Source organism: Marasmius oreades, chromosome 8 (genome assembly GCF_018924745.1).
Source record: "Marasmius oreades isolate 03SP1 chromosome 8, whole genome shotgun sequence".
Taxonomy (NCBI): Eukaryota; Fungi; Basidiomycota; class Agaricomycetes; order Agaricales; family Marasmiaceae; genus Marasmius; species Marasmius oreades.
In genome coordinates this window covers 739390-763984 of record NC_057330.1, presented here as the reverse complement: position 1 = coordinate 763984, position 24595 = coordinate 739390, and the positions used below count along the sequence as shown (strand labels likewise).

At 47.6% G+C, this 24595-nt stretch overlaps 9 protein-coding genes across 10 annotated transcripts; 4 read left to right on the top strand and 5 right to left on the bottom strand.

Moving 5' to 3' along the window:
* Positions 1–273: 273 nt before the first annotated feature.
* On the bottom strand, positions 274–1470 carry E1B28_012152 (uncharacterized protein). Its single transcript, XM_043157232.1, has 6 exons — positions 1414–1470; positions 1182–1354; positions 1084–1122; positions 1006–1021; positions 901–941; positions 274–841 (listed from the first exon to the last, which is right to left on the bottom strand). The coding sequence occupies exons 2-6, from the start codon at positions 1289–1291 to the stop codon at positions 319–321; spliced, it is 729 nt and encodes a 242-aa protein (XP_043004599.1). The 5' UTR covers positions 1292–1354; positions 1414–1470; the 3' UTR covers positions 274–318.
* A 69-nt stretch (positions 1471–1539) lies between these two features.
* E1B28_012151 (uncharacterized protein) lies at positions 1540–2426 on the top strand. Its single transcript, XM_043157231.1, has 5 exons — positions 1540–1685; positions 1740–1853; positions 1911–2039; positions 2101–2272; positions 2334–2426. Exons 1-5 carry the CDS (start codon positions 1569–1571, stop codon positions 2414–2416), a joined length of 615 nt encoding a protein of 204 aa, XP_043004598.1. The 5' UTR covers positions 1540–1568; the 3' UTR covers positions 2417–2426.
* Positions 2427–3591, bottom strand: E1B28_012150 (uncharacterized protein). Of its 2 annotated transcripts, XM_043157230.1 has the most exons (5): positions 3425–3591; positions 3267–3355; positions 3013–3207; positions 2624–2949; positions 2427–2563 (listed from the first exon to the last, which is right to left on the bottom strand). In XM_043157230.1, the coding sequence occupies exons 1-5, from the start codon at positions 3550–3552 to the stop codon at positions 2495–2497; spliced, it is 807 nt and encodes a 268-aa protein (XP_043004597.1). In that variant the 5' UTR covers positions 3553–3591; the 3' UTR covers positions 2427–2494. The 2 variants fall into 2 exon arrangements, with proteins under 2 accessions (XP_043004597.1, XP_043004596.1); XM_043157229.1 differs by having other exon boundaries at positions 2624–2955; positions 3267–3591.
* A 200-nt stretch (positions 3592–3791) lies between these two features.
* Positions 3792–5069, top strand: E1B28_012149 (uncharacterized protein; the record flags this gene model as incomplete). Its single annotated transcript, XM_043157228.1, has 1 exon — positions 3792–5069. One exon carries the CDS (start codon positions 3792–3794, stop codon positions 5067–5069), a length of 1278 nt encoding a protein of 425 aa, XP_043004595.1.
* A 4016-nt stretch (positions 5070–9085) lies between these two features.
* Positions 9086–9511, bottom strand: E1B28_012148 (uncharacterized protein; the record flags this gene model as incomplete). The annotated part of the gene is made up of 2 exons (XM_043157227.1): positions 9086–9268; positions 9329–9511. 2 exons carry the CDS (start codon positions 9509–9511, stop codon positions 9086–9088), a joined length of 366 nt encoding a protein of 121 aa, XP_043004594.1.
* Positions 9512–13709: 4198 nt separating this feature from the next.
* Positions 13710–17522, top strand: E1B28_012147 (uncharacterized protein). Its single transcript, XM_043157226.1, has 5 exons — positions 13710–14106; positions 14161–16560; positions 16618–16740; positions 16800–17009; positions 17068–17522. Exons 1-5 carry the CDS (start codon positions 13771–13773, stop codon positions 17263–17265), a joined length of 3267 nt encoding a protein of 1088 aa, XP_043004593.1. The 5' UTR covers positions 13710–13770; the 3' UTR covers positions 17266–17522.
* Positions 17523–21805, bottom strand: E1B28_012146 (uncharacterized protein). Its single transcript, XM_043160819.1, has 27 exons — positions 21588–21805; positions 21503–21516; positions 21375–21434; positions 21280–21320; positions 21189–21224; positions 21076–21124; positions 20943–21019; positions 20830–20878; positions 20675–20766; positions 20605–20619; positions 20436–20539; positions 20266–20359; positions 20006–20199; positions 19836–19908; positions 19713–19762; positions 19612–19649; positions 19527–19544; positions 19446–19468; positions 19346–19370; positions 19155–19276; positions 19045–19086; positions 18896–18976; positions 18434–18785; positions 18190–18370; positions 18024–18132; positions 17838–17956; positions 17523–17759 (listed from the first exon to the last, which is right to left on the bottom strand). The coding sequence occupies exons 1-27, from the start codon at positions 21716–21718 to the stop codon at positions 17558–17560; spliced, it is 2391 nt and encodes a 796-aa protein (XP_043004592.1). The 5' UTR covers positions 21719–21805; the 3' UTR covers positions 17523–17557.
* A 213-nt stretch (positions 21806–22018) lies between these two features.
* On the bottom strand, positions 22019–23234 carry E1B28_012145 (uncharacterized protein). The gene is made up of 3 exons (XM_043157225.1): positions 22818–23234; positions 22429–22765; positions 22019–22377 (listed from the first exon to the last, which is right to left on the bottom strand). Exons 1-3 carry the CDS (start codon positions 22955–22957, stop codon positions 22075–22077), a joined length of 780 nt encoding a protein of 259 aa, XP_043004591.1. The 5' UTR covers positions 22958–23234; the 3' UTR covers positions 22019–22074.
* Positions 23235–23292: 58 nt separating this feature from the next.
* On the top strand, positions 23293–24564 carry E1B28_012144 (uncharacterized protein; the record flags this gene model as incomplete). The annotated part of the gene is made up of 2 exons (XM_043157224.1): positions 23293–23499; positions 23557–24564. The coding sequence occupies exons 1-2, from the start codon at positions 23320–23322 to the stop codon at positions 24562–24564; spliced, it is 1188 nt and encodes a 395-aa protein (XP_043004590.1). The 5' UTR covers positions 23293–23319.
* Between the last annotated feature and the right edge of the window lie 31 nt (positions 24565–24595).

The window sequence follows — 24595 nt, the reverse complement described above, 5'->3', positions numbered from 1 at the left end:
GGGCTGGTCCGGGTCCAGTGTCTCCCTGGACCTATGACCAAATGTCTAGAGGGACTGAGGACTCCTATCTCGCCTCGATTGTTTCGTCAGATCGCAGTTTCAAACCCTGAGCCTCAGAGATCGAAAGGAAGGATTTACCAACGTTGGAGCCATTGGCGCTTTAGCGACAGCGGGATCCGTGAGCGACAGACATCTCCAACGCCCGACTCATATTTGACACCTTTCACTGACAGTGGTCCAAAAATAAACCCACTGCTCTTCAGATCATTGATGGACAGAAAATAGATGGCATAAAGATGTTGGATTACTACATGCAAGCTATAGCATTAAACCAACAACCAATCCAGCGATGGAAACGAGGCCTGCAGCGTTCATCGTCATGGACACAGCCCCATTGCCGTTGTTGCCGTTGGGCGTAGCCGAGGAATTCGTTCCACTTCCACTCCCGTCCCCACTTCCCGTACCTGTCGTGCTCGGGTTACCTCCACCCGTTGTCGTACTAGTGCTCGTTGAACCACCAGTACCACCAGTACTTGTTGAACCTCCATTCCCACCAGTACTTGTTGAACCTCCATTCCCACCAGCACCACCAGTACTTGTTGTAGTTCCATTAGCGGCACCTCCCATAGCAAGCTTTTGGAATGCGTCAAACGTCTTGTCAGCAGTCGGGTTCACTGCAAACACCATTCCTGCCTGGCAATGGCTAGCGGGCGTTTTCTGACGACAATAGAACCACAAAGGACCAGAAGCGTTGTTCAAGGTGAAGCTCCACGAAGGGATTTGGGTAGCTCCTACGGCTACAGGCATGAAACCCGAATCGACACCTTCAGTTGGGGTTGTCCTGGAACCAATTGAGCATGTTGGGAAAAGAAGAACGGTAACAAGAAACTGGTAACGTACATTTTTGTACAGGGGTCCGCGAACGTTGACTGGGTTACGGTCTGTTAGGGCATCACAAATATCGTCAGTCCATCTCACGTTAACCGGAAAGCTGGAATTATTTACGTGGTTCTTGGTTAAACTGAAAATGGGCATTGTCAATGATGAATCAAGTTACGATGTCCAACGAAACCCCCCACTTACAACTGGAACTGAATGATATCTCCATCTTTGGCCGTAATCCTAAGAAAATAGACCATGAGCCACACTAGGGATTATGAAAGGTAAAATAAAGGACATACGATTTAGGGTCATAGGTCAACGTGTTGTTCCCACCGACAGCAATGGTGAAGGTTTCAGCGGCGACAGAGGAAATAGAAACGAGAGCAGCGGCGAGAGCGAAGGAGCGCATCTTTAACAAGGTTCGACTTTGTTATGGGGGAAAATATGTAAAGTGTAGATATTGATAAAGAGCCTGAAAAGAAGGAACAACTAAGAAATTTCCTTCCTTGAAAAAATGAAAAAAAGACTCACTCAGCTCTTTCAAGGAAGAAAGTGAAGGGGGGAAAAAGGTAAGTGGTGGTTAGGGACACAAAGGATTCTGATGATTCGGGGCGCATCTTCTTTTATATGTATTTAGCCACATACATTGAACTCCGGCCGGACACCGCTTGCTCCTCCGTTTTATCATGAATCATTTCCTAGCCTCAGACGAACGATCTGAAGGCTATACGCATGTTCTCCTGATTACTACAGGCAGTGTAGCCTCCATCAAAGCTCCTCTCATCGTTCAAGCACTCGCACAGGTGGGGTGGGTGGGGATCACACATATAATCAATTGAATTGACTACTACTCTCAGTACGACAAAGTCAAAGTTGAAGTAGTCGCTACCCAGCCTTCATTAGCGTTCTACGACCCCGCCGACATTGTAAAATCCGGATCTAGGGTCTGGACAGATCAAGACGAATGGACGGTTCGGTCCTACTTGCGGAAAGGAGTCGGAGTCTTACATGGTTCACGGTTTTTCTAGGGGAAGTTTAAGATCGGCGACCCTATTCTACACATCGAGCTCAGACGATGGGCGGACATCGTCCTCATAGCCCCTTGTTCTGCCAATACGTTAGCGAAGATAGCCGGAGGGATTTGTGATAACCTTGTGGTGAGCACAAGAAGATCCCCGTCCCTGAAGACCTTCCGCAATTCTCACCATCGTCCAACAGACATCACTCCTCAGAGCGCTCTCTTCAAATACACCGACATTCGTCTTCCCAGCTATGAACACTCTAATGTATGACCACCCTTTGACCGCGGAACATATCAGAGTCGTACGGGAGATCATTGGGTACCAAGTTGTTGGACCAATCGGGAAACAGTTGGCATGCGGCGACGTAGGCAAGTATCAATCTATAGTTTTATCATGTATAAACCATGCCTTTCTGACCTCTGTTCTTAGGTCTGGGTGCAATGACTGAATGGCGGGACATTGTGAATATTGTAGTCGAAAAATTCAACCTACGTCATACAGACAATCAATGATCAGGGTCCTATTCGATGTGTGAGCTCAGATTACAAGAGTCCATCTCTACAACGCATTCTATTGCACTAATCAACTATCTACTGTCTCCACGTTTTCCTCCTCGCAAACACATGAATATGAGCAAGATCAGGAATACTTTGCAACCGCTAAGTGATATCAATATCAACAATCATGACAACGAGGAACCAAGAAAAATCTAAACCCACCGGCGGATTTACAAACCAAGCCGTCTCCCACTCATCCTCATCCCACCGTTTCCTCACAAACTCATTCACCTCCACTCCAGCCTTCCGGACCAACTCTTCTTCCTCCTCTGAACACTTCGGTGAAACTATCATCTTATCTTCCGTTATCCCCCACTCTGATAGGGCAGGCAAACAGAGAGGAAGTGTGGATGGGGACGGTGGGGGCGATGTGTGTCCTGTGAATCCCCAGATTCCGTCTTGGTTGATTCGAGCGTTGATGGAGGGAGCGACAGTGTCGGTGTGGTAGATGGGTAGTTTAGTCCAGATGAGGGTGTGTTCGACTGAAACTGGGACTAGGGATTTCAATTCATGGTTGTGAAGTTTGTGATAGATCGCAGGAAATGGCGTACCTGAATAGGGCCAATCATTCTGGATGATGCTGACGTACTCTGGAGGGACGTCTCGAGTGAAGTATTGGGGAGGAGGAAGAGAGTTTGTGGGGGTGTTGGGGTTCGTTTCTGAGTCTTTCGGCTTGAGAGTAGAGGGTAAAAGGGTTAGTGTGTCCGGTTTACCCCATTGTAAACGGTATTTCAGCAAGTAGTTTACTGTAAGAAATAGTTCTCTTTTTTCAATCACTGTCGCCAAAAAAACCCAATCAACGCACCCATCGATCCATACTGCTCTTTGATACCAACACTCCAGAGGTTGTATCTTTGTTGAAGCTTCTTGTCGCGTTTGAGTAGACCAAGATCACTACCACAAAGTAAATTTCAGTTGGCGTTGTTATTCGTTTTACGGGGGGGAAGGGGGTCGTGTTCTTGCCCTGAGTTTACAAATGTCTTTAGTTGATTCCATGTAAATTTTGCTGGATAGTGTGCCAGAAGCTCTCCTTGAGTAGGTAGGCCAGTTCCAAGAGGCACATCTGAGGGCGAGGGGTTGGGGATGGTCATCGTTGCCAGCAGAGTGCGCGCGCGACGAGCGTAATGTAAATGTAAAACCGATAGCGTAAAGCCCGGCCCGCAATGGTATATGGTAGCCGAGTGGCGAGACACCCTTTTTGAGCACGTGATAAAAGGCCTAATAAGAAAATCTCATGCTTTTCGACTTGTCCACCTAACTCTCGTCTGATTTTTTTCTGTTTTTTTCACCCTTGGATCTTGAACTTTCACTTTCACCCCCCTCCTCTGTAATGGATTCGCTTTCATGGAAAGATGCATTATCAGCAGCGATAGGCTCCTGTGTACCTTGTTTCAGGCCCTCAAACGACAGCGACAATGACTCTTTTCAAAATCCATCATCATCATCTCGAAGTCGACCACCCCAACACCTCGAATCTCTTTTAGCGGAACCTCTGGATACGGATACAGAAGCTGAGACGGTTTCGCTTCATTCTAATTTAGGTTCGGGGTCTGGGACTCCACGAACGAGAAGGAACAAGAAGAAGAAGCAGAAGAAGAATCAACAACCCGGAGGTATAACCCTTTTCGGTCTCAACCTCTTCGGACGACGAACGGGCGCTGTACATCTACCTGACGACGACGAGGAAGTGGACAGACTTTTGAATCGTTATCCCAGTCGTCGATTAAGACGCACCTCGTCTTCATCTACTACACCAGCAGGTGCTACAACAACGAGATCTTCCTCTCTTACCTTCGATGCCGATGCAGCACCTCTGGACGCAGCATCCCTTGACCAGCTTACCCCAGCACAGTTGGAAGAACGTGCTCGTCAAGCTGAGTTACAAGTTGAGGAAGAGAGAAGGGCGAAAGAGGAGAGGAAGAGGAAGAGGAGGGAGAAGAAGGAGTTGAAGAAATTGGCTGCTCAGTTAGCTGTTAGCGGGCCTGGGGATGATGGGGATTTTGAAGGTTTCCAAGGGAGTGGTTCGCTCGGTGTCGGAGCGGGAACGGGAGTTAACAACGGATATCCATTCATCCCAGCACCCTTGTTCAGCCCAGATACAATGGGATCACAGTCAGTTGAGGACGAAGGAGATGGTTCAGCTGATTTGGACGGTACTCTCTATACCGGTCGGAGTAGAGCTGGCGGTGCCTCTGTGAGCGGCGGTGGATCCGACTCGCAACGTTCTCCTGCTTCGGGTTCCGCTGCGTCATACCACGAATACCAATACCAATACCAATATCCAAACGAGGCCAATCTGACACCGTCAACGGCACCCACTACAAAGAAGAAGAAGAAATCTTCATCGAGTAAATCCAAATCCAGCCAGTCTCATTCTTCTGCGACGTCTTCGACACAATCGCCTTCACTCGCGTCGCCTGTTGGTACTGAATTCATGGGCTTGCCTTCGCCGTCACCCCTTGGTGACAGGTTTCCTCGAAAGCCGGTGTCGGTAATGACGGATTCGTATTCTGTGGAGGACCGAGGGTTTCCTAGTCCTGGATTTGGAGGGCTGGCTAGAGTTGGGAGGAATGGTGCGTTTTTGGCGAGTAAAGGGGATGAAGCCTAGTGCGGTGCTTGAGTGAATTATGATTCGGTTCTGAATTTTTTCTTCTTCAGATATTGTGAAAAGTTGTGAGTCAAATTCTTCTTGCTGAACGCAGCGACCCCATTTATTTGCATCATTTTGTTATGATTTTTGTACGACATATGCATCTACTATCATTATCTTTGCTTCATCCTCTATATGCCGCGACGTCCCGACATTCGATGACTAGAGTACTGGCCCTTGACGCTCTAGTGACATGTGGTGGGACCCGGGATTGTACTCCACTAATAGTACGAATTCCGCAAAACAGAGTCAGCGCTAGGAGTCCATGGCCAGGCTCGGTGGACGGTGGGAGGGATTCATAAGGTGTGATTCAAAGTCCCAAGATTTCCCTTGTAGTCCCTGCATGGTTGATTCATCCGTACGTGGTTCAACTTCAATATTCAAAGGGATACAGGTGTTGCGAACCTTTAACAGCATCGCACAACTCGCAAATCACTTTGGTTCTCTACACGTTTCTGAAAAACCTCCCGTCCTCGTGAATGTCTACGACTACACTACCGCGAACGCCATGCTCTCACCAACGCCCTCATGTGGGGGGGAGGGGGGGGGTCGCTGAATTTTGACCCCATCTTTGGATTACTTAAAACGATTGATTCACTACTAGGTCCGAGCAATCGCAACAGCATCCTTTGCCGTCGCCAACGTCGCTGGGTTGACTGACGACACAATGACTCTGGAAGAACACATCTCAGTACTCGAACGCATCAGTGAACGGGTCAACTCCGCAGAACCCTTAACCAACGACTCGGACTCCCCCCCTTGGTATTCCCTTCTCTGTCGACATCATCAACGGTTACGGTCCCAGACCCTCCGAAGTTTTCAAGGAAATTATACAGCTCGGAGCAGTCGGGTGTAATATCGAGGATTCTTACCTCGACACCGCCCAAAGCCAAACCACCAAGTTGTTGTAACGGCTGAAGAAATGAAAGATTGACTTGGTACGAGCTAAAAGCCGTCGCGAAGGAACTTGGTGTTCCCTGATTTTGTGTTCAACGTTCGGACAGACGCCGCTGTGTTTGTTCCTGACCTGAACCGGGGGTGGCCAGGGGTTCAAGCGAAACCTCAGGTGAAGACGGAGCAGGTTGATAATGCTATAGCTCGTGGAAAAGCGTATTTGTCTACTGGTGTACCTGCAACTATAATCGTGTGGGCCGGCCCCGTCTTGAGAGGATATGAAATGAGGAAATTTTCAATTGATGGGTTGGTGGTCACCAAGCCGAAGGTTAGTATTGATATTAGGTCTGGGCTTTTGTTCGAGTGCAGATAACATATACAGAGTTGGACGGTCCTGTCAACAGGTTTATCCTCAAACGACGCAACCTGAGGTGAGGGCGGATCGCAGCCCGAGACATCGAGCCCGATATCGACGGCACTGGAGTCTTTATCGATTTTAGTCTTAGCATCCGAGTACTGAAGTACCGATCGTGTCGCTGTCCATATTGCGATGATGGTAGCAAGAAAAGAGATGATTTAAAAGGTAGCGAAGCAGAGAACAAGTCGACAACTACGAAGGGAGAGACTCGGACGCGTCATTCACATCATTTGCGCTACAGGTTGCTATAAATAAGTTCAGTAAATATATAGCTCACCTATAACTCGATCCTCGCATGGATTTTTAGCCTTGTTAATGTGGCGTGTCAGGTCAGACTGCGACCTATAAGATTTCCCGCATCTCGAACATTTATACGGGCGTATGTTTCCATGCGAACGCATGTGGTCTAAAGTAGGTTGAAGGTTCTCAGCACATCTGACAAATTCTCGCCTGGAATCAAACAACAAACAAAGGAGATTATGGTTCTCGGTGAAGCCTTCAGAGCTGCACCCAGGCACCTTACAGAAAAACCTGGGTTCTTTCTTCGTTCGGCGCTTTCTGGTAGCTGCGGTGATCGCCACCGATCCAACTTGGACCCGGTTCACAGGAAAAGAGGAGAGGTCCATGTTGGAGTTCTGAGTCTGAGACTCTTCGTAGCTTCCAGTTGGGTAGACGGAACCATAATTATACGGATCGTCCAGTTCAGCCCAAGGGCTTTGTGCCTCGCTGGACGGGATGGACGGGGATGGACCCGTACTTGAGGAAGAGAGAGGCGATGCGAGGTCTCCGGTTCGGAAGGGAAAATAAGCAAGGGACGGTGTCGCGGGGCTGGCACTGGTAGGCGGATAAAAACCATCCTGCATTGGCACTTGGAACTGATTGTAGCGGACATCCACTTGGCTGCTGTAACTAGAACGCAAGGTTTTAGTACTGAGTACGCGACAAGTAAGGGTATTTTTTCTAACCCATTGGTTATAGGTTGCCCACAAAATGGACATTGTACTACGTTGTGTTCATAATGACAGAGAGAGCAAACTTCGTATGGAAAAGAACGTTGAGAAGAGTGCTGGAACGTGGTACAAGAAAATGCTCACCTGTAGCACCGAAAGACTGAGAGTTAAATCTACTGGACCAGAACGTTCACGAGAATCAGCCAATATAACCGTTGAAGATGAAAAGGAACATACTTGTCCATGATGACACAAACGATCTGCAAACGGGAGCGGATGGAAAGTTAATCTGACCTTACCTTCTTATAACAGTTGTTTTGAAGGCCGCAAAAGAGATTGAAACACGGTATAAGCAAAGATGTGGCAACATAAACCGGAAAGGATCATTACGACAAAGTGAAATCTCAACACCATCCAGCGACACAGACAGCTATCCATGCCTCATAATCTCTTACCTTGTCCAGTCTCATATGCACTTTCAATTGAAAAATGTTGTCAAAGCTCTAGAGCTGTTGGCGAGAATTACAGCCGTTACATCTCATGAGAAAAGGACATCTGACATCATAAGGGATAATCTAGGAAAACCCGGTTAAGCAGAACAGAAAAATGGAGATAATGTAACGCTTACTGGTCGCATGTGTTGCAAAAATCACATCCATACCGTGGCGGAGGTCAGGATAACCCTCGACCGATGATCATGCAACGTGCAACCCTCGACCGACGACCATGGAGGATTGGGCACATGCAACGAGCTAAGATCGCTGTGTTGTTCAAATTATTCATGGATGACCTGCTCACCAGCTTTGGCTGTTCAATTCATGTGGTGAGCTGTTAAATGCGAGATCAAGATTCGACCCGGTTTTCCCGCGGGTGTAAGCCTACTACCTTTGCTCTCAATGCCGTGATGTACCAGGAACAAATGTTATTGGCTGATAACCGTAGAGTTTAACTACAGATACGGACCCTACCCGGATACGGTTTATTTGTAGCTACCAGAGTCGAGTCGGCGTTGCGACCTGAAGGATTTCCCACATTTCGCCAGGCTCGTTACGGACGCAGATAAATAGTTCTTCTTTTGTATAGAGCCTCCCCCACTGTCAAAAGACATTCGACATCCGAATGCTCCGTGCTCGCCATCCAAATTTTTTTTAAATCGACAGTTTGTTGTCCTGTGTCATTTCCGAAAGAAATAGAAATGGTCGAAAATCTGCATCCTACGGGGTCCTTCATAGTCCTCTGAAGTACCAGTCGTGTTGCTGTCGATATTTCAGTGCATTTAGAGAGGTAGAAAGCAGGGATACGAAGGGAGAGCGGACGCGTCACTGGTGCCACTAGTTGCACTAGCTGCCCTCTCGCGGAACGGCGAGGTTCGCATCATTTACGCTGTAGGTTGACACCTATAACTCGACCCTTGCATGGTTTCGTAGCCTTGCTATGTGGTTATCGTGGCTGCTTTGGATGATTTTCCAGATAAATTAGAAGGAGAGAATGCTGAGACTTTGGTTTATTGGTAGAGCCATGTCTAAATAAGTCACGGTGACGACGTGTCTGAGGTTGATGGAGAATACTCACATCATAGATTATGTAAATATGCTTTCGTGGGATTCCAAATGTCGTTGCGCGAAGAACCCCATGCGATGAATGTACCCGCAGCCGTCAAAAGCTCCGCTGCACGCCATCCAGTGTCCCAGTACCAAGCACCAGAGTTGGTGCTATTGACCAGGCAACAAGGATTGCGGAGATGTAAACTCGAGCTCCTTCAGGGAACAGGTTTGGCAAAGTCTTCCTTCCCGCTTGACGGTGTCCTTCGCAGTCGGGGAAGTCTTGCGCGTGGATGGTGGTGAATATAAGTGCGCAGCTGCGTGAACTGCAATACCATCCAATTCAAATGTGTGCTAATAACAAAGCAATGTCAGGACTCCACACGCACGCATTCAAGTAGAAGGTCCACTCACGAGCAACGAGTGTCGCTCCAAGCTCAAATCCACCATGGCCGAATACATTACACATGTTCTTGAGGCTATATCATTGCAAAGATATTCGGCGATTGTCAAGAATAGTGTGGTGTAGAGTACGCCCCGCCCCATGGAATACGAGAACGCGACGTTTATGGCGAACATTATCCAACGCAGCCTCATTGTGTTCTCTGGGGTTAGGCGTCATGCAGGGACTGATCTCCAAGGTTTGTTTATGCGATCCTCGTCTCGCCTGTATGCCTGGTCTATAAATACGGGCGTATGTCTCCAAGCGAATTCATGTGGCCTAAAGTAGGTTAAAGGTTCTCAGCACATCAGACAGATTCTCGCCACGAAACAAACAACATACAAGGGGGGTTGTGCTTCTCGGTGAAACCTTCGGAGTTGCACCCAGGCACCTCACAGAAAAACCTGGGTTATTTCTTCGTTCGGCGCTTTCTGGTAGCTGCGGTGATTGCCACCGATGGTCCACAGGAAAAGAGGAGGGGTCCATGTTGGATTCTGGGTCTGAGATTCGTAGCTACCAGTTGGGTAGACGGAACCATAATCATACAAATCACCCACTTGAGCCCAAGGGCTTCGGGCCTCGCTGGACGTGGAGAACGGGGATGCCGCCGTACTTGAGGAAGAGAGAGGCGACACGAGGTCTCCAGTTCGGAAGGGAAAACGAGTATAGGGCTGGCACTAGTAGGCGGATAAAAACCATCGTGATCAGTGCTTGGAACTGAATGTAGGTGGGGATCCACTTGACTGCTGTAACTAGAACGCAAGGTTTTAGTACTGAGTACGCGACAAATAAGGGTATTTTTTCTAACCCATTGGTTATAGGTTGCTGTTAAAATGGACATTGTACCACGTTATGTTCATAATGACAGAGGGCAAACTTCGTATGGAAGAGAACGTTGAGAAGAGTGCTGGAACGTGGTACAAGAAAATGCTCACCTGTAGCACCACAATACTGAGAGTTAAATCTACTGGACCAGAACGTTTACGGGGATCAGCCAACATAACCGTTGAAGATGAATAACAAGGCTCAAGGCTTTATACTGGTGCAAACAGCATCGAGTAGCGCTGTTCAATTCTAAAATTTCGCGCCGGCGGAGTTTGAATTAGTTATTCTAAATTTTCAAGGGCCGGCACTGGAGCTCCTCAATACAGATTTGGTATTCCATTCCGTTCTTCAAGACACTGCATATCCCCGGCCGTAAATCTTTGTCCCGTGGCAGTGTTACTATACGTTCTTGATTATTTACTTTCCTATAAAGATTCCAGTATTGGTACTGGTTCGTAGTCAGCCAATCACATTGCTCCGTTCTTAAGCATGCGTAAGAAGTCGCCACAGCATTTTCCAGAATGGTTACAGCTTATCCTGAGGCTAAATTTGGATTTGGTGCTTCCCCTCGGTATGAAATAATGAAAGAAAGGATAGACAGATAGATAAATAGATTACACAGCATGGTCCCGCACTGGTGAACAGCTCTAACAGCTAATTGATGTAGGTTTGGCATTGTACAGCGCAGTATCCTTGGCCACGGTTTCTCAACTACGTCTACAGGAATCATCCTAGTTTGAGTGACATATATCGTACAGTATCCTTGATCTCAGTTTGTCATTTACAGCTCTTGAACAGCGACTTTACAGCTCTCGAGTACGAGTATGTAATAATATATATATATAGAAATATATTCCCACATCCGATGGACAGACGAGCGCTTGAGCGGGCGGCTTGACTATTTCCCTCTTCAGAGCGCCGCGAAAAGAAAAATCCTCAGCTGGCTCTAATGGGACTCTTATTCGGTTCAGTGGACCTGCTGAAAGATGCATCACTATGGCGCAAGAGATAGATGGAAAATCTAATCTATCTATCATTCCATCAAAGACAAAAGCTAGTAGCCTGGATATACACTCGTCTAATCCTTAACTGCACGACGCCAGACTCATTAAATTTAAACCTTCGCTACGGTGGACTAGGTCCCGGCGTGGGTGAAGGCGGATGACTGGGCTTGAATCGTGTGCTTTGGCCATATCGAAAAGGTGAGGAATTCGACGAACTGTTGCATAGGTCCGCCAGAAATAATAAAATCAGTATGGGGTAACAGTGATTGAGGATAAAGGTCAAAAAGTGTTGTGCTAGGGCCCGAAAAGTAACTTTCCCAACTCAGTTCGCCCCGACCGCGTCGTACTTCCACACCTCAGCAGCTCGATACGTTGGATTGAGAACTCCTCATGTGAGTTAGTTCTCATATACCTCGTTTGATGTGGGGTTTGTTGATTCTAAGAGCCTTCCAGTAGAGACGAGGTGGAAAAGTAGAAGCCAATCTTGCATTAGAACCATGGATTAACGGCCGCATCATCCTGAAAAGCATCATAAGTCGGTTTGGAGAATGGAATAATTTAGTATTAAGAGGTGAGCGTAGGTTCGTTCACATTTTCGTTGTCATGTTTGGTATGCTTATTTCGTCCTTTTTCCGCGCTAGTTGGGTGTTGGAAGAATGAATTTAAACACTATGGACTCGGACTGGTAAGGGTATTTTTGTGCTTGTAAACGACTTCTTTTGTATGTCTCCCATGTGTTGCTTCGCTAACCATCTCCGACAGCATATGTCTCATCACAATGCTCTCTATCTGTTCCCGTTCTCCAACAGCATCACATCAAGTTAACCTTCGCTGTCGAACTATACCCAGCCCTCTTCAATCTACTCCTCAACTATCCCCATTTTCCGTTCTCCCGTTCTCTCTTGTCCTTTCTTCCCCTCTCTTCCGATTCCCGAATCAGGGTGGCTTCGGATCAGCTCGCGCCATTCTATATATTCAACATTAATCGGAATCAAGGTCTTTTGCAAGTTCTCCCTCCAACAACTGAGTGTGTATAGGCTATCGTTAACCCGGTGGATTTTCCCCTGACAGTACGGTCACTGTCTCAATGCTTTGCCTTCCCAATGGACACCTATCATCCCTGCTCAATACCGTTCGGATTGCCCCAGCCTGTCCTCCTGGTACGCCGGGACGCTCTGTCAGGTTTTCCGTGGAATCAATTACTATCATCTTCGACGGGTTCACAAGCACCTATCTGTATTACAGGTGCAGTATGAGAAAGATCCCAAATCAGATTGCATCTATGATGTTTTGAATTGATCTCGTCCTGCCTTGCACTGCAGCAACTTGGAGCGATTGGACCATGACGATCGTCCGTCCTTTCACCAAACATGCACCGCGCCTGCACGCGCACGTTTCTAACTCCCTCACAGCATTATACCTTTTCGCTGTTTCCTCCGTTTGGTTACCCACTATTTCGGGTGCCTCTTGGTCCCGTCTGTTTCTTTTATGCTCGTTTTCTCCCCTTCTGGATGAACATATCCTTGTTGGGAAAATGGAATGGGTCGAGAGAGGGAAAACGAGGGAGGTACTTAGAGTAAACCCTAGAGTATGCGGTCTGAGTAGCGTGATTCCATCGGAAGTTTGGATGTCGCGTTTCTCGATAGTCAGAGTAGAGCACGAGGGCTGATTTTCGATTCGTCCGGGGTCGATGAAAAGTCCGTCGGAGTCTTGAATTGATCGTGTGCGGATGTATCGGGAAAGTCTGTAGGTAAATTCAGCTGGGGACGGATTAAGAATGGTTTAGGTCGGTGTCTGGAGCGGGACAGCTAATGTCGAGGGAGAAACTGCTACAGTAACACAATCGAAATTCAATCACCGCCAGGCAAAGGAGTTCCCCTAACGAGAGAACTGTTGGAAATGACGACTTGGAGGTTGAGATAGTCCATTATGAGTTCCCCAGGCGACGCCACAGGAGAGCAGAAAACTGCTGAGAAGAGATATATCTTTTACTGATCATGACATAGTTCCATCAACACTTCAGGTCCCCGGGCCTTCCGTTACTAGGCCACGAAAGATGTAAAGCTCTGCCTCCGACAGTCCTTGTAATCCTGGCAATTCTTGGCAGATGAATACAAGCTTGACACTAGCACAGGGCTGGATTTACTACTGAACGACACGATACGGACGCCAAGGACCTAGCCCTGCATGAAATGACTTGAGTGATTATTATGATAAGCAGAACACTAATACATCACCTCTAAGCATTGGATGTCATTTCTTTGAATGTTGTGAACTATTAAAGATTGATTGCGGGTGTCGACCGGGTGTTGTTATGGAAGGAGGATATCTTTGACGGTGAGCGCATAGTATCTTGGAGATATTATTAATGGATAAACTGTACGTCCATTGAATGTTGACAATTAACTGGGGCTCGAGGAACGAAGAAGGCGCCGAGCTCGCCCAGCGAGTAACATTTGAGTTTCTCACGCACACGGCGGGCGGCAAAGTTGCGGCAAAGTGGATTTGATGAGAGGGGCTCCACATACTGATGGTTTCTCTCTTAATTTCTCCGTTCACTTCCTATCTCTCTATCTTCAATCACCATGGCATTGGCCGTGGACCGTCATGAACAGATTCATCGATATCCCTGGTATTGGGATGACCACACCGACTATGGCCGCAACGAGGCCTCCTTCCATTCATACCATCAAAATCAGGTTTGGAACGAGAAGCACATTTCATTACACCACCACCAGAATCAAATTTTACAAGGAACGAAGAGGCCTCATAGTGAGCATGATGAAAACGCCCTTGTCATTGTCCAGGGCGACCTGCGTGAAGGCGAACAAGGAAGGAGCGAGCTACGACGGAGCCCTCTCGTGCCCCTTTTGGTTGGCAGTAACTTAAACCTTAGCAGTAATTTCGGTACTACGACCCAGGTGCGTTACATATACATGAAAATCTGATAAAAAGCTCATTCTTACAACGTCTAGGCGTTTTCTAATACGTCAATTAACGTTCGGCGACCTCTGTTCAGATCTGGATGTCATGGTTCCGGGGATGGTGACTCCATCCAACAACCGCTTCTGGAGACGCGTTTAACACTGGATTCATCATGTTTTGACTCCCTACCTTTGCGATGCTCAACTCAGACACCTGGCTCATCTACGCTAATCGCGCCATCATCATTCTCATCGCCAAGCTTATCTATTACGGCGTTTGATGACTCTCGAACTACGTCCACCGGACGTGAAGTCAGAGCTTCCTATCCTTTACCACAACACTTACATATACCCACGTGCACAGGTAGTGTGGAAATGGTAATCGACAAACGGAAAAGACGATGGGAAGGACGGGAGAAAAAAGTAGAGCGTCAAGAGGTCGACGGAACCGCCACCTCAACTCGCTTCCCTCAATCTCACCCCCATTTCATCCCTCTCGACACGACGACTCTCAATGATATGGAGTGTATCCGGGAAGACGACGAAAAGCATACGGAAGGCGTTTTTTGTCTTGGGACAACTGGGACAACATCAAGGACGGAGGAGGCCGTTGATGGGGAAGAAAGAGGCAGGAATGGTTACTCACAGTCGCGTTCTGGTTATACCAACGGAGGAAGGTCTTCAAACGAGTACGGTTACTCGAATGGCAATTCAAATCATCGATATTCCGGAGGTCGAGGCAGGACCAACCTTAACGGACATGGAGGTGATGATGGTGATGATGACGACGAGCGTGGTAGTAACGGAGGAGGCCCACTGGATTACTATCTCTCTCAGCAATTTTCCACCTCTGAAGAAGATGAGTCAGAGGATGAAGAGTCTGATGAAGGAAGCTCGTCTGGGTACTACGCGAAGCATTCGATGGATCGTGAGCAAGGCACCAGCAGCCATCATTATCATCCGAGCTCGACCCGTCACCCACAAGGCGGACGTGCGTCTCAGCAAAAGCCATCGTTTTCCCCTGACACTGCCTCGGACGAAGACGATGTTCCTCTTGCGCAGTCTCATCCCACGGCTCTGAGAGCACAGCAAAGCATTCGGATAAAAGATCGACAGAGGAGGAAGGATAGGAAGATAGAGAAGGCACGGGGAGAGAAGCGAACCCCAATCTCTCACAGAGACCTAGGAGGGATAACAAGTACGCAAGAAGCAATGCTGCATGCATCGATACCTTCGTCGTCCCTTGAGCCACCGGTTGCGTTACTTTCGAAGACGAAGATGACATCTTCTCCCGCTTCCTCTCCTCTGCACAATACGACCGCTTTCCCCACTTCATGCAGCCCCCCTCAGACTGCAACGTCACCGAAGATAGGTGACTGCACGACACTGCCGTCATCGGTACCGGTGGGAATGGTGCGCTTGAGAACACAGAGAGGAAGGACCAGGACTGCAATTAGTGCTGGCAATGGATCGAACACACCTAATGGACAACGACCAGGTGGATCCGTCCCTCCGACTCCGACTTTCAATCAAACTTTTACTGCCCAAGCACCCAATCCCGTGGGAACCCGAATGATAGAATCTCAAACCCCTTCAAGGACTCTCAAACAAATGAGGTCATTTCATGTTCAGAGAGTCAACAACTCGCCTCAACAGACAGCTCAAGAATGGCATGCAAATTCTCCTCCTGTTCCTGTCCCCACTCCAGGAACTCCCATTACTGGTTTGAACCGGTCACATACGAGAGGGCGGTCTCAACACAATGGACATGCAATACCGTTAGCGGTGTCTGCGTCTGCTCCACCTTTACCTTACCATCCTCCGGTACCTTCCGTCGTACCTATGACCACTTCGAGAGCTCGGTCAAGGTCACGACCACCGCCAACTCGTAACCCTTACGCAGCGGATGAATTTGGTCAGATGTCTCACAGCGGCAATGCTGTAGAATCTCTGGGAAGAATAAGTGCAGAATCGCGGCGAGGTGCTGGTGGTAGTCATAAGCGCTCCAACTCTGAACACATACACGAAAGAGTCGAAGTGCCACCCGTTGAAACGATGCCTCCGTTACCACCATCCTTGGGTTCTTCTCCCAATCCCAATGCAATAGCTGCTATACCTCTCGAAGCACAACAACTTCGTGTCTACATCTCGACAAGACAAAGGTTTGTTATGGTTGAAATCATGTCTGTTACGAATGCGGGTAATGTGGTTGGGATGGTCAGGGCTAAGGGCGGATTACCCGATGTGCAGTCCGGGTTGGATATATCGTCAGAAGTTAGAGTTGGGGGAGGATGGATGGTTTGGGAGATCAATGCTGATCTGGGAATGGAGCGGCCGATACGGCCGTTTGAGCAACTTGTGGAGGTTCGGGGATCATGGAACAAGGAAAAGACGGAGAATATATTCATGTTGAAATGGACACCGGGGTGGGAGAAGATATTGAGGCGGGAGGTGAGATTAATGACAACCTTCACCTTCCGTTACTGTCGTACTGACAAGCTTGTGTAGGAAATACCGCCGTCGGCCCCTACGTATTCCGGATACCTCGAGTATGAAGTTCGGAGAGGAAAGTGGAACAAGCGGTGGTTGGTGCTGAGAGATCACTGCTTGTTCATCAGTAAGAGGGATAATGTGGGTCTTTATTCTACAGTTTGGGGTCTCGTGTCGAGTTGTGACTTACTCGTTTATAGTGCAAAGACCAGGTCCTGCTTTGCAGTCTCTCGAACTTTGATGTCTATCACTTTACCAATCCGCCGTCCAAGATCCCTAAGGAGTACGCTTTTGGGCTCAAGAGCACGGATAAAATGAGTCTATTCGAGGATACAAATGACTACATGCATCTGTTTTGTTGTAGAGAGGGCGAAGGAGAGAAGTGGGTACAAAGGATAAGGATCGCTAGGGTTAGTACATGTTCTTGGTTCTATCTTTATCGCTCTCATATCCTCCTCCTCTCTCCAGTCGTACGTTCTGTACCAGGAGCGAAACGTCCTTTTCGCCTCTCCGCCCTTACAAGCTACCCCGATGTCTGCTTCTCAAAACGGTGGAGGACTAGGTAGGGCACTTACGACAAAGAGAAGGGCGCCAATCCAACCACTCGTGCAAGTTGCAGACGGTGACATATTTGCGAAAGGTTCGCTATTACGGAGTCAAGTATGAGAAGCCCTCCGACAAAAGTCAACCCTTCGTTCAAACCCATTTTTTTACGCGACTGTGAAATGATTTGTTCCAATCTATATTACCACTACAATACTCATCTACTCATCTTCTTTATCGTCACATGTACCGCCTCCTTTGTTATTTGTAGACATACCTTCTTACTTATCTTCAACGGATGCCCCGCCGCCACTAGGAGTTCACCGCATCTACGTTATGCCCAACACAGTACAAATGGATGGAGAGTGAAACGCCGGCTCGTTACATAAATAAAACCATTGCAGTTGTAAGTATTCTACAAAACGTTCTTCACCGACTGAACAACTTCGGACATATTCTCATCCTCTGTTGCATCTCGCCCAGACGCCACCACGTTTCCCAACTCGGCTATAGTGCGTATTTTGACCCTTATCCGTTCTTGGTATCCGTCACTCGTAGAGCAAAACGTGAAAGCTGAATATTCCAAATCCCGAGCAACTTGAGCGAAGAAAATAACTCTGTAACACAACGCATTCGTTGCAGATAAATTTAATTCTTTATTCGAACGAGGCGGGAAATTATGTTTTTAAACTTACGCCTTCTTCTTATCCCGTGGTGGACTAGACTCGAACCAACTCCAGAGTGAAGATTGTTGCGAGAACGCAGTATGAAGGGCTCTGAGGAGACTCATCATGCCTTGACGTCTGGAATCTATCTGTTAAGATAAAGGAAAGGTAGGTGAGTAGAGCTGATGAAAGAGATGAGTTGTTAGGGAACGAAACCTGTATCTTCGTTGAACCCGCCTCTTCGGGCTCCACATCAATATCCTTGAGGTGCTCCAAACCATCCAGGTTGGTGTTAGTTGCTATGCATTCTTTGGGTGATTGAGATCTACAACGGGGGTCATGGTCACTGTGCCTAGCCTCTATGATGGTAGGAACCGCTTGCCGAGCGAATTTATTCAAGTTCAAGGGCAGCGGTGGGGATTCAGGCTGAGGTATCGTCGTCGATTGATCTTGGTATGTGCGCGTGTTGGCCACACTGCTCTTTTCCAACGGCGTTGTCATCTTAAGGAAAGGGGACTTGAACGGCTTTTTAAGACTCGAAGCCGAGTTGAAGGGTTTTGTGACTAGAAATCAAGTTGATGAGCCCCGGTAGAGATTGATCGTGAAGAAAGGAAAAGATGGCATACCCAACGGGGGAGCGAAACTCTCTCGCACTTTTGGCTTCTTCGCCTCGCTTCCTCCTCCGGGTTTAATAAGAACCTCTACAGCGGCTCTTTTTGATGAAGCCATAGAACCTGTAGCCCGTAGCCTCGAGGACGAGGCGTTTCCGAGTTCACGCTCAACGGACTGCACACCCTCCCGGTTGAGACTTCCCCAACCAGTCTTGCCCTCTGCGCGATGGCGGATATTACCACCAAGGGAATCGTTATCGTCATCGTCTCCGCCGAAAGATGGTGCGAAAGATGCTTGGCTACTGGCAAGGTCTTTCGACGATAATACTTGTTTCCGGATTCTCGTCCGTTCGGGATATTTACATACCTAGAACAAAGTTTGCCAAGAAAATTGTTAACCTCGCGTTTCAAACGTTCAAAGCCGAGTGAAGTGAGAGGGATGGAAATTCATGGTGAGGAAAGAGGTCATCAACTTACATCACACATCATATTACAGTAAGTCTTGGTCACCTCGGAATCGTGCGTATCGATAGTTTCACCAAAGTATCGACATATGCTCTAACACAGGCAACAGATAAGCTCATGAGTTTGCGAGGGACAGCCGCATTGGCGATTTTTCAACTCACGACATGTCGACAGAGGTCCGTGTTTTCCGCAAATTTCACGAGCTGATGAAACACAAAAACTCTTGTCAGTAAGTGGAAGAAGTGTAGTCAAAGTCAAGATTAAAACTTACTTCTGTCAAACTAGACAAAGACCGTTGACTAGGTGGCGGGCCGTTTACGTGCTCAGCCGTCATCACTCGATGAGTATGTGAATCCGAAACCCAGCGTCGGACCTGGACCACGTCTTCACGGGCTAGATGACGGGGAGGAGACACAAGTGTCAATTTTGATGCAAGGGTGATCAAGGTAGAAGGTAACTTGCAATAGTATAATACACATTTAGCGGGCTGTTCAGAGCGGGATGGATCGCATTAGTTAAAAAAGATTCTTGTTGAGCTGGAAAGAGAAGTGAATGCATTTACCGATCCATTACGACCAGCCCGACCTTAGGACAAATAAGCACAGTGAGCAAGGAATTGAAAGCTGCAGAACCAGGAACTTACCGGTCTCCTGATAATAGCCTAAACTCGCCAGCAAAAGGTTTTGTCATTTTCATTTTTCTTATTCATGGAATGGACGAAAACACACCTTCGAAACTTTTCGGTAGATCATAGTGAATGATATACCTTGGGGGTTTCCAAGATGCGTCAGCTCGGAAAAAACAGAGTATCCATGAAAAAACAACGAACCTAACATCACCCTTGTCTATACCTAGACCAAACGCAATGGTAGCTACCACCTGTATTTTTTCAAAACAAAGAACCATCCCGATGACCATCTTCATTGACTAAAAAAAGACCGTCAAAGCATACCGCATCAATGCCTCCCTCAGCGGACCCTCCAGGTTTCGTCCATTCTGCTAACGTCTTATCTAACGTAGCCGCACTGGTTTCATGGGTTTGAAAAGAGAATGGAGAGACAGAGAATAATGAGCGCACTGCACACCTATGTATGGCCAAGATTGAGAAGCAAGACAACTCACGCAATACCCTTATGATAAGGCCTCACACTCATCCCTCTCCCTCTCAAATACGCAGCAAGGTCATTACACGTCGCTCGTGTCCTACAATATATAATCCCCGAAGAAACTTTTCCTCTTCGTCTGTGGAGCGTGGAGATGTAATCGTGGATTTCGGACATTTGGGTTCCGTGGGTTGGGTTGGAGGCGTATCTAACCTATTCAAAACCCTTTTTAGCTAGAGGATAGTGGGTCGAGAGTTAAGAATCTGAAATCCGACAAACTTCGTAAAATAGATTACTCCTGTTAAAAGGATGGGTGACCTTGAATAGCTTCTCCTTGTCCATGTGTAAAGAGCGTACAATATCGTCTTGCACACTGTCGAACGGTTTTTTTAGTTGAAGACGCTCCGAAAGGGTTTGAACAAAAGAAGTCAAGGAAAAACCCAACTCACGCAGGAGTAGCCGTTGCAGTAAGAGCCATGATTGGTACAATGGGGAATTTCTCGCGAAACAGACCCAGTTTTCGGTAGTCTCCCCGAAAACCGTGACCCCATTCCTGAAAACAGAAAGAAGGAGCAGTTGCGTGACGCATACACCGAGAAGGCTTTAAGAGCGACATACCGAGATACAATGAGCCTTGTGCCGGTCAATCGAGGCTGGTCAAAAACGTCTGAATATAAAATCTGCATACCTCATCCACGACAAGTCTGTTCAGCCTCTGATGTTGATAGACCACTCGAAGCTGTCGAAGGAATTCACCTGTTCCCATCCTTTCTGGTGTAACTGGGAGAACGAGTGCGCCGCGTTGAGTTATTTTGAAATGGCCTAGAAAAAAAGGCTTTTTACCGTAGAGAAGTCTATACTTTGGATTTCCGGACAGCAAGTCTTGCACAACCTGGATGAACGAATTACATGGTTTGTAGTTTTCACCTAAATGGAGGAAGAGGGGGAATTCGTACCTGTTCCCGTTCGTGTTGCGGCGTTTCAGATGTGAGTGAGACGACAGGGATACCTTTCTCTCGAAGGGATTGGAGTTCTGGAATACCGCCGGGAAAAGAAGCGGATAAAAGGGGGAAAAGAAAGGTTGCTTACGGTTCTTCATAAGTGCTAAAAGTGGAGAGACGACAATCGTAATTCCCGTCTATAGAGAGAAAGTGATAATTCAGTCATTTAGGGCGTAAAACAAACCGAGGGGGAATCTTTACTTTGGCAGAAGCAGCGGGGATTTGGAAGCATAAACTCTGGATAATGAAGGTTTTCTTAGGGGTGATTGCGGTTGTGGAATCAATTGCTTGCCTTGCCCATGCCTGTAGGAGCTAGAACGAAAACGTCGTATCCTGGAAGACCAAGTAAGTTTCACGCTCTTTACAGGACAACCCACGGATGCTCACCGAGAACAGCCGCCTCGACAATCTCCTTCTGTTTCCCTTTATAGCTTGGATGGCCAAATGCTTCATTATTGATATGGGGTTAATACTCGAGCAGTTGATTTAGATGATGTGGGGAGAGGAGAACGAACTTTCAAGCAAGACGCTAAAAACATCGAGGATTAGAGGTAAATTAGACAGATGTAGGACTGCAGAAGGTATTAATAAAGCACTAACCGATAACACGCGTCGATTTGTAGCTTCGAAGATTCAGACATCGGTGTGCCCGAAGTTGACTGAGCTGGGGGCCCAGACTCAGTGGTTCTTCTAAAGTCACTGCCGGCGGTTGATTCAAAATCCGAGAACATTTCTCGATTTTTGATTCAAGTTGGCTCGAGAAACCTCTATCCTTGAAATCGGCTGCTGTGCATATTGAGCAGTGTGGTGGAGGGTGGACGTGTGACTTAACGCGACGCGTCTTGTCACAGGTTCAGGACCTGATGTCACATGCACTGTCACACGCACGCTTCACCAGCGCCTACGCTCGCCTATGACTTGTACTTAATAGCCGAAAGTTCTTTGCGTCTAACAAGTACATAGCTAATATACATATGTATATATCGTGGACTGTAGTCGGCAGGCTACATGAGCTCAAGACTCGATCAAAACTTGCATATGTATTTCACAACTTTACAACATTCTTGTCGTAATTTGTAAAACAACCTTATTGACTATCAGCCTGAACCAAATTAACAAAATTATTCCAATCCGGAGGAATCGTCGTATACTCTTGACTCGTCAAAAAGATGGCTCCGATCTTGTCTGTAGAAACCAACTCTCGGACGAGGTTGGAGTCCGTGACAGCAGGGCCGTGGTGTAAAACGACGGCTTGTTTGGAAGCAGGTGTGGAGGTGCTGAATGAGAGTTGGCTCGTGCTGAAAGCAGAGTAGAAATTTTCAGCACTGAGGATCAGATTCGCGAAGCTGTAATATCCTGGATCCGTAGCACGTCCTGGGTTCAATATGACCTTGCTACTAGTTAGACGTATCATTGAAGATCAAAAGAAAATTCATCATACTGGAGAGCTCGTCCCAAACAAGGACCTTGCATGTCCCACCAAGGCCTGCATGTACGTCAAATTCGCTCCCGCAGTTACAGGAGACTCGTCAAAGAAAATCCCGTGAGGTCGATAGCTTGCAGACCACCCTGCATAAGTGGTGACGTTTGCGTTGACCGCAGATTGAGGTTGAGAACCATTAGTCGTATGGACGTATCCGAAGAGTTTGACGTTTGCACTTTTGAGTTGGGGGATACAACCCGTCCAGTCAGAGTTGGGTTGAGAGTTAGCGAGACCTCCAGGACCGCTGTCTGGGTTGATGACGAGATGGAAGGGGAGGTTGGGGTTGGCTTTGACTCTGGGAATGTAAGTGAGTTCCTTGCTGGAGAAGCTAGCAGATATCTACGTACGTGTCGATCACATCGGTCCAACCGCCACAGGGCACATCTTGGAAAGGATAAATATACAATGGAAAGAGGATAGCTGATGCAGCAGCATGACTGCTTGTAGCGAGGATGAGGAACAGTTTGGTGAAAGGATTGTACTTCATGGCGAGCTTGAAACCGGAGAGAAGCTCATTGAATCCTTTTGTAACCTCTTGATTCCAAGTTTCCACAAGAAGTTGAGAATCTGGACGAGTTTCCGCATGGCACAGATGGTTTCCCAGAGATGTCCATTACGTCGAGCTCAGCAGACCACAGTCGCGGGCCCCGTCATTCAATGATAGATGACAATCAAAGGAATGATCAGTTCACTTGAAGAATCGCCTGTCCCCGAATTAGTGGTCTGAGAATGCAAAAAGCCATGTTGGCTGATGGTGAGCACAGCTAGGGTTAGGGTGGCTAGTCCTGGTTCGACTAATTGGCGCCCATCTTCAACAATTGTGCGTTTTTTCTTGCTTCATTTCACGTTATGGCGACGTTCTCTCTTGATGGCCGTGGGCTCAAACTCGATACTCGAGCCGACATGGCACAACACCTAAACAGTGTCGATCCACTCAAAACCGAAGAAATTCATTTAGGTGGAAACACAATTGGCGTAGACGCAGCCCTAGAATTGGCTGATTTCCTGAAGAAAGCCACAAATCTCAAAGTGCGTTCCCAATCACCTTAGTGTATTCCCCACCCCGACATCCTATTCTCCTCGCAGATTGCCGACTTTGCAGACATCTTCACAGGTCGCCTCATCACTGAAATCCCTGCCGCCCTGACCGCTATCTGCGATTCCCTCATCGACAAATCCTCCCTTATCGAAATCGACCTAAGCGACAATGCTTTCGGTGGTAGATCCGTAGATCCCATGGTTCCTTTCCTCACACACAACCGATCCTTCCAAATCTTAAAACTCAACAACAACGGTTTAGGCCCCGCAGGCGGAACCGTTCTCGCAAACGCCCTCTTGAAATCTGCCACAATTTCCGCAGCTGAAGGTAAAAAATCGAACTTACGAACTTTCATATGTGGGCGGAACAGATTGGAAGACGGTTCTGCCAGTGCTTGGGCTGAGGCCTTTGCGGCTCATCAGGGTCTTGTGGAAGTGAGAATGCCTCAAAATGGCATTCGCATGGATGGAATTACCGAAATTGCGAAAGGGTTGTCAAAAAACCGTGATCTAAAGTATATCGATCTACAAGACAACACCTTCACTTTCGAAGGCGCGTTAACAGGCGTTCAAGCATGGTCAGACGCGTTAGCTTCTTGGCCGGAGCTCGAAACGCTCAACCTCTCAGATTGCGTATTGTCAGGCGACGGAGAGGTACCGTCATTAATCGAGGCACTCGCATCTGGGTCGAATCGGAAGTTGAAGACGTTACAGTTGCAGAATAATAATCTGGAGGCAGAGACGTTTGCCAGAATTAACGAGAGTATACAGGGGCCTTTGAAGAGCTTGACGGTGTTGGAGCTTCAGTGGAATGATGTTGAGGAGGATGACGTCAATTTGGCAGATATTGGTACACATATGAAGCGGAGGGGAGGGAAACTTCATATTAACGACGAGGAGGAGGAAGAGGAGGAAGAAGAGGAAGAAGCAGCCATTGATGCAGAGGCGAAACGGGACGCACACATCGAGGAGGCCGTGCTCAAGAAGGAATTCGGTGCAGTCAAAGACGAAGCAGACGACCTCGCAGAACTCATGAATAAAGTGACGATCAATTAACCGCGCATTACACATAAGACTGTTGTAGATA